This window comes from Meleagris gallopavo, chromosome 1 (assembly GCF_905368555.1).
Source record: "Meleagris gallopavo chromosome 1, MGAL_WU_HG_1.1, whole genome shotgun sequence".
NCBI classification, from domain to species: domain Eukaryota; kingdom Metazoa; phylum Chordata; class Aves; order Galliformes; family Phasianidae; genus Meleagris; species Meleagris gallopavo.
In genome coordinates, this window is record NC_139404.1 from 90,685,458 (window position 1) to 90,699,055 (window position 13,598).

At 47.9% G+C, this 13,598-nt stretch overlaps 2 protein-coding genes across 6 annotated transcripts in view; both read left to right on the top strand.

Moving 5' to 3' along the window:
* PTGFRN (prostaglandin F2 receptor inhibitor) overlaps positions 1-4,666 on the top strand; it is a 66,724-nt gene extending 62,058 nt beyond the window's left edge. For all 3 annotated transcript variants that reach the window (XM_085240519.1, XM_085240512.1, XM_085240506.1), the window contains one exon: positions 1,075-4,666. In XM_085240519.1, the coding sequence (XP_085096645.1) occupies positions 1,075-1,241 (167 nt within the window). In that variant the 3' untranslated portion in view covers positions 1,242-4,666. The remainder of the gene's footprint in view (positions 1-1,074) is intronic.
* A 5,027-nt stretch (positions 4,667-9,693) lies between these two features.
* The window catches only part of CD101 (CD101 molecule), a 39,504-nt gene continuing 35,599 nt past the window's right edge, over positions 9,694-13,598 (top strand). The window contains exons 1-3 of one of the 3 annotated variants that reach the window (XR_014887507.1): positions 9,694-10,392; positions 11,466-11,843; positions 12,640-13,047. Coding sequence is in view for 2 of the 3 variants with exons in the window: in XM_085240527.1 (XP_085096653.1) it covers positions 10,341-10,392; positions 11,466-11,843; positions 12,640-13,047 (838 nt within the window). In the remaining variant the exon portion in view is untranslated. The remainder of the gene's footprint in view (positions 10,393-11,465; positions 11,844-12,639; positions 13,048-13,598) is intronic. The other 2 variants (XM_085240527.1, XM_010721575.3) reach the window with 2 other exon arrangements.

A 13,598-nucleotide genomic window follows, 5' to 3' on the forward strand; every position in this document is an offset into this window, starting at 1 on the left:
GAAATGTTCTTTTCCCTCATTTCTTGGTAACGCTTTGCATAGCTAGGGCATCTTTTAATCAAGACTTAGCATTCTCTCCAAGTGTTAACCCTTTTTCTTCCTACAGGAGGAAGCCTTGACTTGCAACTTCAGTGTGCTGAAGTAGGGTCGTGCTGTGGTTAATATCAAAGCAGGGCATGAAACATCAGAGCTCTGTCTCCTTCCTCCCTCTGCTAACCACAAGACGTGCTACTCACTGCACTTAGTGCCTTATCTGCTTTGCAACCTGAGTTGCAAGCATTGCTGTATTTCGTGAGAAGCTAGATGTGTGCTAGATATTGCATTCAGTACATAGCTGAGAAGGGAAATGAACGCAGGAGGGATTTTGAACTGGTTGCTTTCTTCTCAGCATTTCCATGAAAAGTCACATTGAGAAATTCCGTGAACTTGAATCAGAAGATCTTATTATTCCCACTTACTATTATAACTGTACTTTCCAAGCTTCTTCCATTCCTTGACCCTGCTTTTTAACTGTGCAGTAGGTGCCTACCAACTAAGCCAACCTTGGAGGTTTATTAGGTAGGGCTGCTGAGTGACAGGGAGTGTACCGTACCAATAGTTCTAATCAAGCGAAATGTAAAGGAGCTTACTACTTACTGTTTGGAAACAGTCATATAAAGATGATTGCAGGCACAGTCTGCCTCTGAATAGAGAACCTTCGGAAGGCATTTGTTTGGAGAAACGGGTATTGGGATATCTTTTGGAACTACCTTCCTTTTGCTTTCTTGCTCCAAGATTTCTTGTGTTTCCAGCCTCCCTGTAGCTCTGAAATGGTGGAGGAAGAAATGAAGTGAAATGGTAAGGGGGTCTGGTGAGACAGCAGTATTCCAAACCTCAAAAAACAGAAATCGAGAAGGAAAAATAATTGATCTTCCTTCTCAAATAAGTAATCTGCCTGTGACAGAAATGTGTGATTTTTTTTTTTTTTTCCCCCCTCCCCCCCCCTTTTTTTTTTTTTTTAGGCAAGAAAAATAATGCAGATCTTTGAATTTCTCAGTAATGTGTAATGACTTTGTCTTCCTTCCTTTTTTTCAGTTCTGAACGCTTTCAAGTATCCCCTATTGATTGGCATTGGTCTGGCCACTGTCATTGGACTCTTATCCTGCCTCATTGGCTACTGCACCTCCCGTTGGTGCTGCAAGAAGGAAGTGCAGGAAACAAGACGAGAGCGTCGCCGGCTGATGTCGATGGAGATGGACTGAGTATGGGAGCCAGGCACGCTTGCGTTTCGGGAGAGACTCACAGGGCTCTTGGACTGTGCTGAGACACTCATTCACAGGCCCAGACGAGACAGTGCTTTTCCTCTCTGGTTTCAGTCTGGACCTCAAGCTTCTCCTTGTTACACTTTGTGTCCTGAGAGCTTTCAGGCCATATCTAGTGACTCAGAGTTCTCCTTTGTCCAGCAGCACTTTCTGCGTAGAGGTCATGTCCTTCTAATGTACAAACTGTTGAGCCTACTTTCAGCAGGGCCCTGTGACAAGAATTCACTATGTGTTTTTTGTTTTTTGTTTTGTTTTTATTTTAATATTTTCTTTTTGCCCCTATTGGTTTTGAAGAGATCTTCCACTATGAAAACGTGTTGAGGAGTGTGGTGTGCAGGAAGGGATTGGTGAAATCGTTAGACTTCCATTGTATTAACCAATCTACTCTTTCCCTCTACCCCCACTGCAGCATTCTGTCCACTTTTTCTCTCTGCCTTGATATCTCAGACTTCTTTGTATTGCTTGGAGGCTGGAGAAGGGTATTCCACTGGAGTCTCAAGAGGCTGTTCCAGGAAATAATTGATTTTTGGCTGTCAGCGTACCTTCTCTTCCCCAGCTTTCAAAGAATTTACAATTAATCTGAAAACAAAATTTGCCTGGAGGTCTTTGAGATGCTGCTCTTAAGGTTTTATTGTTTGTTTTTTTTTTCCTAATTTTCAGTGCTCATAGCTCTTATCCGAGGTGAACAGGGGTCTAATTTAGCAACCCTGAAGAGTCAGTCCTCAGACAAGCATTTGTTGGATGGCTGCTTGCAGCCACCTTCTCCCCAACCCTTCTACCTTTTTTTCTCCCCACTGCAGCTGCTCACGACGTGCCTCAGACACTGCTCTGCTTGTGGCAGGGGGACAACATGGTGTTAAGAGGCAAGGCCCAGCCCTTGTTGGCCTTGTCAGAGAGACAGAAGACCTTGCACTACTGATGCAGCGTGATTCATGAAAAAAATGAGATGGATCTTTTTGTGCAGTGGACCAACTGATCACGTTTGGAGACCTGTAAACTGTCACCAAGTACACAGATCAGATTCCAGCGCTACTTCTGCCAGTTGCTCAGGGTGGGAAAATGAGCAAGCCCAAGAGGGCACCAAAAACCCTTTGGGCTCCCATGATCCTGGCAGTGAGGATTTCTCCAAGAGGTTGAGGCTTATTCCTAGGTGCTATAGTATCATGAGTCCTGCTTTGGTCTTCCACTTTCACTGACCTGGTTCCTGGTGGGGAGCAACTTCTTTTCCAGGCAGTTCTGTCTTTCCAGCACAGCTGGTATTCTAAGCAATAAAAGTCAGAATAAAGATACTGTGTACAAGGAGGTAGGACTGTACCACAACCAAACATCATGCTGAGGGTCTGGCTTGCATCAGGAAGACTGGGAAATGTAGATAAGGCCAGGGATCAATTCTTTACTGATTGATTTTTTTTTAATTTTTTTTTGATAAAATGAAAGATGTTGGAGGATGGCATCCACAGAAAGCAGTGGTTGTGGTATGCCAATCTAGGCATTAGTTATGTACTAGACAATCATCGTCACTAATAGCTCATCCCAGTATATATACCTGGGGAGCTGCAGGTCTAATATCTGTGCTACAATGACCTCAGTTCACATTAGTTTGTGAAACCTTTCACTGAACCACTCAACACTGCTGCTATTCCAAAACTATTGCAGTAAGATTGATGTTGTGTTTTTTTCGTGTCTTGTGTGATGACCTTTTTCTGAGGTTGGTGTGAAGGTTTTTTCTAGAAGGCTGTCTTCTGCCTCCAGCATGTGAACATGCATGCAGTCGCATTGTAGGTGGGTTAACTTTGGCTTTATATACATACACACACAGGTGTCTAATGATTTTGGGGAGCTGAATGTGAGACATCTTTAACATGAACTTGATTTGCAGAGATGAGGCTTGCAACTCATTATTTAACTGCTTGATATTTCATGTAGAGTTCCAAAGCTGTGACACCTGTGAACCTCTAGAGGACTTTGACCAAAACATTCATGGCAGTTTCTTTTTCTGGCCCGGTGGTTTTTTTTGTTTTTCTCTTGAAGAGCTCTTAAAGGGCCTATGTTGCAGACAGATGTTGCTGCCTCTGCTGAGGAATGAGGCAGAAGCAGTCTGCCCTCCACTGTGAAAGCCCAAAAATCTTTAGTGATGCTTTCCAAAGAAAGGGAGTTGAAGAAATAATTTACTCATATCACTTTTGACAGCAACATTTTTCTTCTTCTCATTCCTGGCTACTGTAGTGAAATCTTTCTTTTCCTTGGCCATTATGGAACACCATACGGACGTCTGGGATGCTGGCTGTCCTTCCCACACTCATTTAAGTAGCTTCTTTCCTGTATTAACATCTGCTTTCTTCACAGAAGGCTTGTGGAATCAGGGTGTCTTGGTTTTGGGGGCTGGTAGTGGTGGTGAAGTTCAAAGCACAGCATCAGTCACTTGCTGTCCTAGCAGACTTGCTGTCCTAGCGAGCTGACTCCTTGTTTATGTGCTCTTGCTTAAGTTTTAGGGAAAAGAGGGTTGTGACTGTAATGCAATAATTAGGGAATGAGTGAGCAGGGACCTGACAGTTCTTCCCAAGCACACAACGTAGCACACTTTTATCCCTGCTGGAAAAAACTCAGGGTTATTTTGGTCAGGGCTCCCTGCTTCTGTCATGGAAGGTCTCTGTCTTTAGCCAATGTTGACCTTCCTTCATGGCCGGTAACAAACAGTCCTTGTCATTCCAAGTGAAGCAAGTTCTCTGCTAGCTCATACTGCTGCCAGCCCCTTGGAAGGCTATGCTGCATCCCCTTCCACCCTGTATTTGCTGTAGTTGGAAGGCTAGAAGCTGAGGGGCTAGGCTTTTACCCCACAGGTTTCCTTCTACTTGTGCCAATTTTGTATTATCCCTTTTTTAAAAATAGAGTGGGAATCTTGTCTCCAATGAAAAAGAAAAAAAAAAAAAAAGACTTTTGGTCACTTTCATGTTTTTTATTATTGTTTCCTGCGTGAGTGATGGTGTGCGTGCACCTGATTGTGTATTAAACCTGCAGAGTATCAGGAGAGTAAGCTGCCTGAGATGCATTGCAAGCATCCATATCCTCTCAGCTGCAACCTCTGGTATTGTCTAAGTATCCTAAGGGCTCGTGTTGATATTCCTCTGTTCACATTGCCACATCTCCTGGGTAAGCCAGTAAATTCCTCCAGGCTCTTGGAATTCAATCCAGAACAAGCTTGAGCATATAGCAGAAGGGCAAGATGTTTGCTTTCTTTTGTTTTGATTTCAAAGTTACAAAACAAAGTGTTTGGCACAGTTCTGGAATGCAGGTACCCAATAGTTCTAACAATGCTGTGTAAAATGTTTCTTTTTATGTTTAAAATAAAGAACCTTTTTGATTAAGCCTGTGCTGTGGGCTTGGCCTGAATGTTTATACTATGGGCAGTTCTCTCCTTGCACATTGCGTGTACACAGATTCTATTGTTACTGAAAGGGTATCAAATGTAAACCTTACCAGTCCCATTTCCAGTACTGGTCACCCTGCTAGGTAAGCGTCAGCCCTATTTTACAGTAAGTTTAAAATATTTGCTTACATTTGTGTGATGAATTGGGAAATGTAATAGTTTTCTGAATCCATTCTGTTTCTACCCTGTCATAAGTCAACGTTTTTGCAGAAGGGATGAGGCATCCGAAATGTGATGGGTTTGGCCTGGTTTCTCCCATGTGGCTGCTTGCTGTGATAACACAAATGCTGCCAATCATCTGTGAGTTCCAGGAAAGCAACCTTTGTGCTGAATGTCGTGCCTCGTGTGAAGCAAAATCTTTTCCAAAGGTAACTGTGATGGGGTTCGTCCTTCAACACTCTGCCCAGCCACCCTGGACTTGAAAAATAGGTACTTCAAGAATGCAATTTGTGACTTACTTGCAACGTGCATTTTAAAGGAATAAGAATCTGAAAGTACCCGTTTCTCACCATGAGTTGTAAAGGATAGTACAGATCACCTTAGATAAGAGAATTAGGTGAGATAAGTGTGTAATAATTGGCCAGGCAAGTAAGAGGAATGAGGTAATAGCAGCTCCCTCTAGTGATGGGACAGGAAAAGAGGGAGGAAGCCGTAGCAGATAGCTGTAGTCATTAATTCAACCAAGGTGTGGTCAGTGAGTCCTCATGCTCTTTGTGACATTCTTCTGTTTGTAAAAACAGTTCCAGGATGGATTTTAGGCTTGTTTTTTCTTCTTGTTGCTTTTGTTCTTGAGTGTATAGCATCTCTGTATTTGCATAAGAATAGTCATTGGATTACAGATGGATCTAATTTGCTCTATTTATATTTATAACCTTATTTATATCCTTATCCAGGCTCTTAGTCTTCAGCCATGCAGTTTTCCAGCCATGCAGCTCTTCAGGTCCCATACTGAGCTCCGTGGTGAGCCATGTATGAAGTATCTGCTCCCTCAAAAGCTGTGTCTTCTAGCAGCTATACTAATAGTGAGTGACAAGTCTTCACAAAGTATTTACTTGGTGCAAAATCACTGACATAAGGTGAGTCTTTCAGCAATGAAAAGGATAATGTCTTTCTATTTGGTTGTTTCTCCTTCTTTCCCAGGAGCAGCCCTTCCCAGCTCTGCTTTCTATTACTGTCCACATTATTTTCTTCTCTCCCCAGCCCCCACAGGCCCTTCTCTTCACTCTGAAATGTGTCTCTGATGTTTCAGGGAGAGCTCCTTCAGAAGCTGAGCTCTGAATTCCTAGCCCAGCAGAAATGTATGTTTTCTTTAGAAATACAATGTTTAAGGTTCTTTTGAAGCTTGATGGCTTTGTCTGCAGCCTTCCAGGTGCGTGCTGAGATGTCCTTACCTGGTACCGTTATCTTTTTCTCCTGTCTTCACAGTTCCCTGTAATCATCTAGAAATATCTTTTGTTAATCATTATTCATTTATTTCTCCTTCCTTGACCTGACTGCATACAGTGTTAACAAGATGGCTCTCAGGACTCATGCACAGGGCATTGCTGTCTTTAAACCTGCCCTATCCTTCCCAATACCAACTGAGTAGTGCCACAACTTCCCACTTGATGAGGCATATATTAAGAGGCATTCTCCAAGGCTGTGAGAGCAGTGTGGGAGCTACTGCATGATCCTCAGGTGAAGGGTGTCTGTCACCTACACCATGTTCTGCTTTTATCTTGGTGCAGCATTGAGAGCAGCATTGAGTGAACAGTGTGTTCACAGTCCAGAACACTCTATCCAAACTTATGCCCCTCACTGCAAGAAAGACATTGAGACCCTGGAGTGTTCCCAGAGAAGGGCAATGAAGCTGTGAAAGATCTGGAGCACAAGTCTTATGAGGAGTGGCTGGTTTTTTCTGGTGAATAAGTTGTGTGGATAAAGCAAAGGCTTTGATGCTGGATGAGCTGAAAATGTTATTCTGTTATTGCTACCTTGCTGCATTGCTCCGGGGTCATATCTGTGTGCCACTTCTACATTGTTCTTAGTGTAGGGACGGCTGCACTGGTGAAATGCATGCTTTGTGCATCCTGTAGTCGGGCCTGCAAAGAGAGCAGCTCCCTGCTGCAGCCACTGATGAAGCGAGTTTTGGCAGTTGGAGTTTATCATTTTTCCCAGCTTACGTGTATTTAACAATTGGCTGCAGCAATGGCTGTTTAATTCCCTTGCTAACGTTTCCAGGGCAGCCATTTAATTTTTTTTTAAAACCCTTTTGCTTCTGGAAATCCTGTAATCAAATCCAAGCTCTGTCAATCTAATTAGTTTTGAAGTGCAGCATCTCCATAACTTGGAGACCTAAATAAGCAGCTTAGTATTAAAACCTAGTTTCTCTCCCCTTGTTATGCTGCCTTATATTCCCCAGGAGAAGTTCCCACCAAACAACAGTCATTGTGACTGCTCCCCCTGTTCTCCTTAAAGTCAGAAAAGACAACTAAGGCCACCCAGTCCAACCACCAACCTGTGCCCACTGACCATGTCCCTCAATGCCACATCTGCATGGTTCTTGAACACCTTCAGGGATGGTGACTCCACCACCTCCCTGGATAGCTTTTTGCCAATGCCTCACCACCCCTGCTGAGAAGAAATCTTTTCTAAGCACCAAGTGTAAGCTTCTGCCACTGTGCTTCGAACAATCTTTTGCATTGCTGCTTGCTTAGAAGATGCTGATGCACAGAGAGGTCTGAGGCAGCACGTAGCTTTGTGCTGCTTGCTGAGGACTGCCCAAGCAGCTGGGGAGCTGCAGAGGTGGTGGTGTTATGGCAGCAGAGCGGTAGCACCTCGGTGCAAAGCAGCCTCCAGCCCTGACTGAGGGGAAAGGCTGGAGATGGAGACAGTGAGCACTGGAATGAAGGGCCGGGTGAAATTCTGCTGCAGCCCTTTGTCACATTGTCTACAGTAGAAACTGTGTGAATGAGAGTGAACCTCAGCTCACCAAAACAGAGTTGTTGGTGCCCTTCTCCCAAGGCAGCCCCTGTTGCTTGCTGCTTAGAGAAGCTGGTGTCCTAGAGAAGTGGTTGCAACCTTCTCTGCCTTGGCCAGACTCCCCTTGCTTTTGGGGCTGCCTAAGGCTGGCCATGTGGCTCACTGGTGCATCAGAGTAGAGATTCTCATCCACTGGCATCATACTCACCTCTACAAGCTGTGGGTGCAATCCCATGTAGCTCCCAGCAATGTTGAGTCTGGCTCCAGCTAGAGTCAGTGTATTTGGGCATTTGCACTCCATTAGGAGGCTTGTGCTCAGGGGATGGGGATTGAGTTGGCAGCCATGGGGAAAGTTGTCAGTCTCCTGCTCCATACTGAAGGATGTAACCAGCTGCTTTTGATATCTGAGCCAGGCTGAGAAAACCTGACAGCAGACTTCAAAGTCTGTTGTGCCAGCTCCTCCATTATCTGAAGACTTCTGCCACATCCCCCAGGACTGCTGGATTATCCTGGCTAATTCCACACTGCATCCCCTGTCTCTGCCTGGCTCCAACCCCTTGTGTTCAAGACTGTCCCTCCTGAATCTCTCTAGGGATGTGACAATGGGATTTCTTGGCAAGGATGTTTTTGGAAAGCTTGTCTGCAGAGTATAGAGGGCAGGTACTTGCTGGGTCCAACAGATGTGATCCCAAAGACGTTTCTCAACTGCTGCTGGGCCTGTTTGGGTAGTCTGTCTTTGCCCTGGCTGAACAACGTGGAATGCATCCAAAAGAATGTGCAAAGGGAACTAGGGTGCAGGAGAAGGTAAAATCATAGAGAATCACTAAGGTTGGAAAAGATCATGTTGTCCAGCTGTCAGCCCATCACCACCATGCACATGAGGGTGTGTAATTCAGGGCAGTTATTGCCATGTTAGAGCCAAAGCCAGCTCTGTGGGCACGCTTGGCCCCACCTGAAGCAGAATGTGGCTGTGCCCTGCCATATACACTGGGAAGTGGCCCTGCCATCAGGTCTGACTGCACTGGTGAGGTTTCTGTTGGCAGTGTATCTGTAAAGGATGCTCTGCTGATCCTTCTTTAGCCAACCCAACATGCCTATTGGTGCTGCCGCATACTTGGTTGTGCTGATTTCCCAGGAAGGGAGCGAGGAAGCTTCAGACTGTGCAGTCCTGGGAAGAGGGAGCTGTTGTTTTTGTCTGCAGAGCATCGTCATTGCCCGTGATGGGGCTGGGCAAGGCAATCCTATTCTCCCTAGTTTCTCTGTTGCGAATGTAAACAGCGGTTCATGCGTCATTAGAGTTGCAAGCTTGGACTGAAACTGTCCCCATGTGTGCATTTATCTGTGCACTGACTGCAGGAAGCTTGCTGAGGTTGGGCTCCAAATCTGATTTTCCTCTGTCACTGTGGCAGAGAAGCTTTTCTCTCCACAGAGGGGATGCGTGGGCTGGCTTGCTGTCAACAGGGCCACCCCTGTGCACCTCTCAGTGAGTTGCTCTCAGAGTCAACCTCCTCCCTGTCTCTGAGGCAGTGCTGGTTTCAGCATCATGCCCGTCTGCTCTGCTGCATAGCAATCTGTGGTGGCAGGGGACAGGTGAGATCTGATGGGACCTCTCCAACAGCCCGTCCCTGCAGGCTGAGCTTGGCTCTCTGCAGAGCTGTGTGGTGCTGATTGCACCTCAGCAGTCTGTGCTTCTGCCTCCTGGCCCCATGAGCTGCCATGTGAATCAGTTTCTGAAATGGGGTAAGGAGGGACCTCGTGCTTGTTTTGGTTCGTTACATGAATCTCATTCCCTCTGGGAGCCCAGTGGGATCAAGCAGAAGGGCTTGTTTGTTTTACAGCTGCTTTTTGCTTGTGAATCCCTGAGCCAATTTAGCAGTTCATTCGATACCTCAGCAGGCTGCAGGAGCAGCACAGCTCAGGAGCCACCTTCACACTGCTTTCCTTCCTGTAAAAACCAAATAGATCTTTTCAGAGAGAGCCTCTAGCTCTGGTTCCTCACCTTTGACTGCTCCCTATCTGGGTCATGCCCTGCCAGCCTCCTCCTGTCGCAGCACATGCATTGTGCAGTGGGCCATGTGATGCTAGCAGTGGGATGCCACCTGTGTATCCCAGCACCCATGGCGTCTGCCTTTAGTGCAGAGGAGGGAGTAAGCTGCTTAATACAACACAGCAGGAGGCAGAGGGGTTGGTCAAGCAAGGAGGCCAGCATCTTGCTCTGCCACACAGCGTGCTGAGTGTGAGCTGCTGCAAGATGGGAATGGCCTCAATTTGTGCCAGTGGAGGTTCAGGTTGGATATTAGGAGAAATTTCTTCTCAGAAAGAGTGGTGAGGCAGTGGCACAGGCTGCCCAGGGAAGCAGTGGAATCACTGTTCCTGGAGATGTTCAAGAACCATGTGGATGTAGCACTGAGGGATGTGGTTAGTGGGCATGGAGAAGTCTGTGGCTGACTGCCACCTTGGTAAGATGCAGGACCTTGGTGACGTGCTCTACTCCCCACTTCTCCCCGCCTTTTACTCTAAGCAGAGGAAACCGCTGCCGGAGTCTGGCAGCTTCCTCCCAGCTGCTTTCAAAATTACAGGGTGGCTGTCACCATCACCCTGAGGGTCTTTCACTGCCTTCCTAGGGAAGGACCCGAGCAGATCTTGTTCGTATGGGGCTGGTAAAGCATCAGGTGGCTGCCTTCCTTCTCTTCGTCCTCACGGGTGAGTGCACTGTCACAGGGACTTTTGGGGCAGACAAGTGGGAAGTAAAACTGTCAGGAGCCCAGTGCGGGTTACATGTGCAGGCTGCCTATCCTGGACTGCTTTACCTTCCTAAATCAGGGGGACAGGACACTCCTGGGTGGGTGGCCCAGGAGAGCACCTCACTTGGGCTACAGGGCGAGGGCAACCCCAGTGCTGTTGGTCTCAGAGCCGCAGGAGCTGCAAGGGAGGGGAGGGTGTGCAGATGACCATCTCCTCCCCAGCTCTCCTCTGTAAGCCCTCTGCAGGCTCCTGGTGCCTCTTGAGGTGTTTCCTGCCTCTGGAGGTGCTCTTGCTGGCTCCTTCTCCTGTACCTCTGTGAGGCACTTCTGAGGTCACGTCCCTTTCTCCAGTAGCAGTTAGCTCTGGTTCCTGCTTCTTTCCCTCCGAAAGCATTAAACCTGAGAGTTTGGTCCTCTTCAGCACACACAGGCTTCCTCCAGTGGTCTCAGCCTGGTTGCTTCTCTATCCAAGCACTGTCTGGGAAATGCTTTCCAAGCAGAAACTTGATGGCCACATGGGCATGGTGCTCTGGCCTCTGTTGTCTGATCTTGCTTGCTGGAAGACAAGTTTTCAAGTTTGTTGACGTTGGGCTTGTTCTTAACAATTGCAGGGGATGCTGAAGTTCCTTGCAATTTTTGCACCAGGGAGGTTCAGATTGGGTATCAGGAAAAACTTCAAAAGTGTGATGAGGCATTGAAACAGGTTGCCCAGGGAGGTGGTAGAGTTACCGACACTGCAGGTGTTCAAGAACATGTGGATGTGGCTCTGAGGGAGGTGGTTAGTAGGCAATACTTGGTGGTAGGTGGATGGTTGGACTAAGTGATCTTAGAAGTCCTTTCCAGCCTTAATGATTCAATGCTTCTTAGTCCCAGGGGCATTGTTCTTCATAGAATGAGACCACACTCTAAGTCATTGCAGTATTATGCTATGGTCTCTTGCATGCCCAGGTCCATTGCCATTTTGAATTGCAATAATTTTCATTTGCAGTGTTTTCCTGCAAATTTCATGCATGATGTCTGTTTGTCTGGCAGGTGTGGGCACTGGCCAACGAGTGGTGACTATCCAAAAGGGACCACTTTATCGAGTACTTGGCTCCCATGTGACATTGTGGTGCAAGGTGAGCGGCTACCAGGGCCCAGCAGAGCAGACTTTCCAGTGGTCCGCCTACTTGCACTCTGCCCCAGAGCGGGAGGTGCAGATCGTCAGCACCGCCGACCCCTCCTTCCCCTACGCCGCCTACACCCAGCGGGTGCGCGCCCAGGAGATCTATGTGGAGCGGGTGCAGGGGGATGCGGTGCTGCTGCACATCACGGAGCTGCAGGACCGAGATGCTGGGGAGTATGAGTGCCACACGCCCAACACCGACGAGAGGTACTTTGGGAGCTACAGCGCCAAGACAAACCTGACAGGTGGGTCTCAAAGGACGGCTTGCTCTGTGGGGCCTGGCTGATTTTTCACTTTCTTACTGGTAGTGTCAAGGTGATGGTAAAGCTACCAGGGAGGATGTACTGTTCTGTACACAATGGCACGAGGGTGTGTATGGGTCTCAAGCTTGTACAGATGCATACAGGTTTCCCACTGGAGATGGGGAGATGCTCTCATCTGCAGGTCTGCGGCACGTAGTCTGCTGTCCCATAGCCCAGCAGCCACTGTTTCACATCCCAGCACTTACAAGAGAAGGAGTTCTCAGGCTCTGAGCATTACCTGTTGGTGTCTTCTCACGTCAGGGGATGGGACTTGAACCAACATATACCCACATACTAACGATGACAGGGAGACAGCAGGGTGGAGGACTAAAGAAAAATATCCACCTGTAAGCTCACCAAGTCTGCGTGGCCCGTCCACTTCATATTCAACCTTGTGTCCTCCTTTAACCTGGTACTGTGGCCACTTGGGCTTGTGAAAGGCTGGATGTTAGCCTCCTTGGTGTTGCCTGCTGCCTACACTTTCACTGAGGAGTGTACTGCTGAGAAATATACCATGCTTTCTTTTCTACTGAGGTTTTAAGCACTTCACACGTTGGTATGGGCTGACTAGGGCCTCTCCCATCACATGCAGCACCTACTTCACTGCACTGTCAGATCTCTCAGAGCCTGGCTGTACTTGCGCTGACCAGCACATTGCCCACTGAGGCCAAGAAATGCTTTTTCTCCTGACCAGCTTTTCTCCTGACCAGCTGTTCTGTGCTTCTCCCCTTGCGCTCAGTGATTGCGGATACCCTCTCAGTTTCCATGGGGCCCCAGGACCTCACCCATGTTGAGGGAGATGCCATGGAGCTCACCTGCGAGGTGTCCAGGTCCACTGCCCAGCACACACACCTCTCTGTTGGCTGGTACTGCCTCCGGGGAGAACATCGGGCTGAGATCCTCACCCTCTCCAAGGACTTTGTCGTAATGCCAGGACCTGCTTATGCACAGAGGTTTCTGGCAGGGAATGTGCGGTTGGACAAGGTTGGGAGCACTTCGTACAAACTCTCCATTGTGGCCGTGGAGCCCTCTGACCAAGGGCAGCTGTATTGTGAGGCAGCTGAGTGGATTGAGGATCCTGATGGAATGTGGAAGGACATTTCCCGCAAACAGTCAGAGAGGACATCGCTGGTGGTCACTCCCCAGGGTAAGGCCCTTGGCTCCAGCTGCTTTGTGCAGTAAAGGACCTACTGTGGGTGGTCTTTGCAGTGGCGTGTCATGAAAATCTCTCTACCCATGTTACTATCTGTGATGCTTTGTTTCCTCCTATCTAACCTCCACCACAGCTTGGGACATCCCACTGGCTTTCTTTGGGTGTGCCAGCTGGGCATCAAGAAGGACAGAGCGTCACTCGGGCCTATGTTAGGCATGGAAGTGTGTGAGGCCCAGGGCAAAATGCCTGCCCCCTGGGTGTCTGTCCCCCCCCCCACAGCAGGGTCTTGCTGGGCCCTGAGCTAAGTGGAGACTAGAAGAGGCCTCGTATCTCTGGTCGGCTGTGGCATGACTGTGTATGGCTGCGGTTACTAGTTCCACACTGCTATTTAGAAATAAGGAAACCCTGTGGAAGGCAGTATTCTTTACGCAGAGGGTAGTGAGGAACAGGCTGCCCGCAGAAGCTGTGGATGCCCTATTCCTGGAGGTGCTCAAGGCCAAGTTGCGTGGGCCTGGGGCAGCCCTGCCCATGTCAGGGGGTTGGGG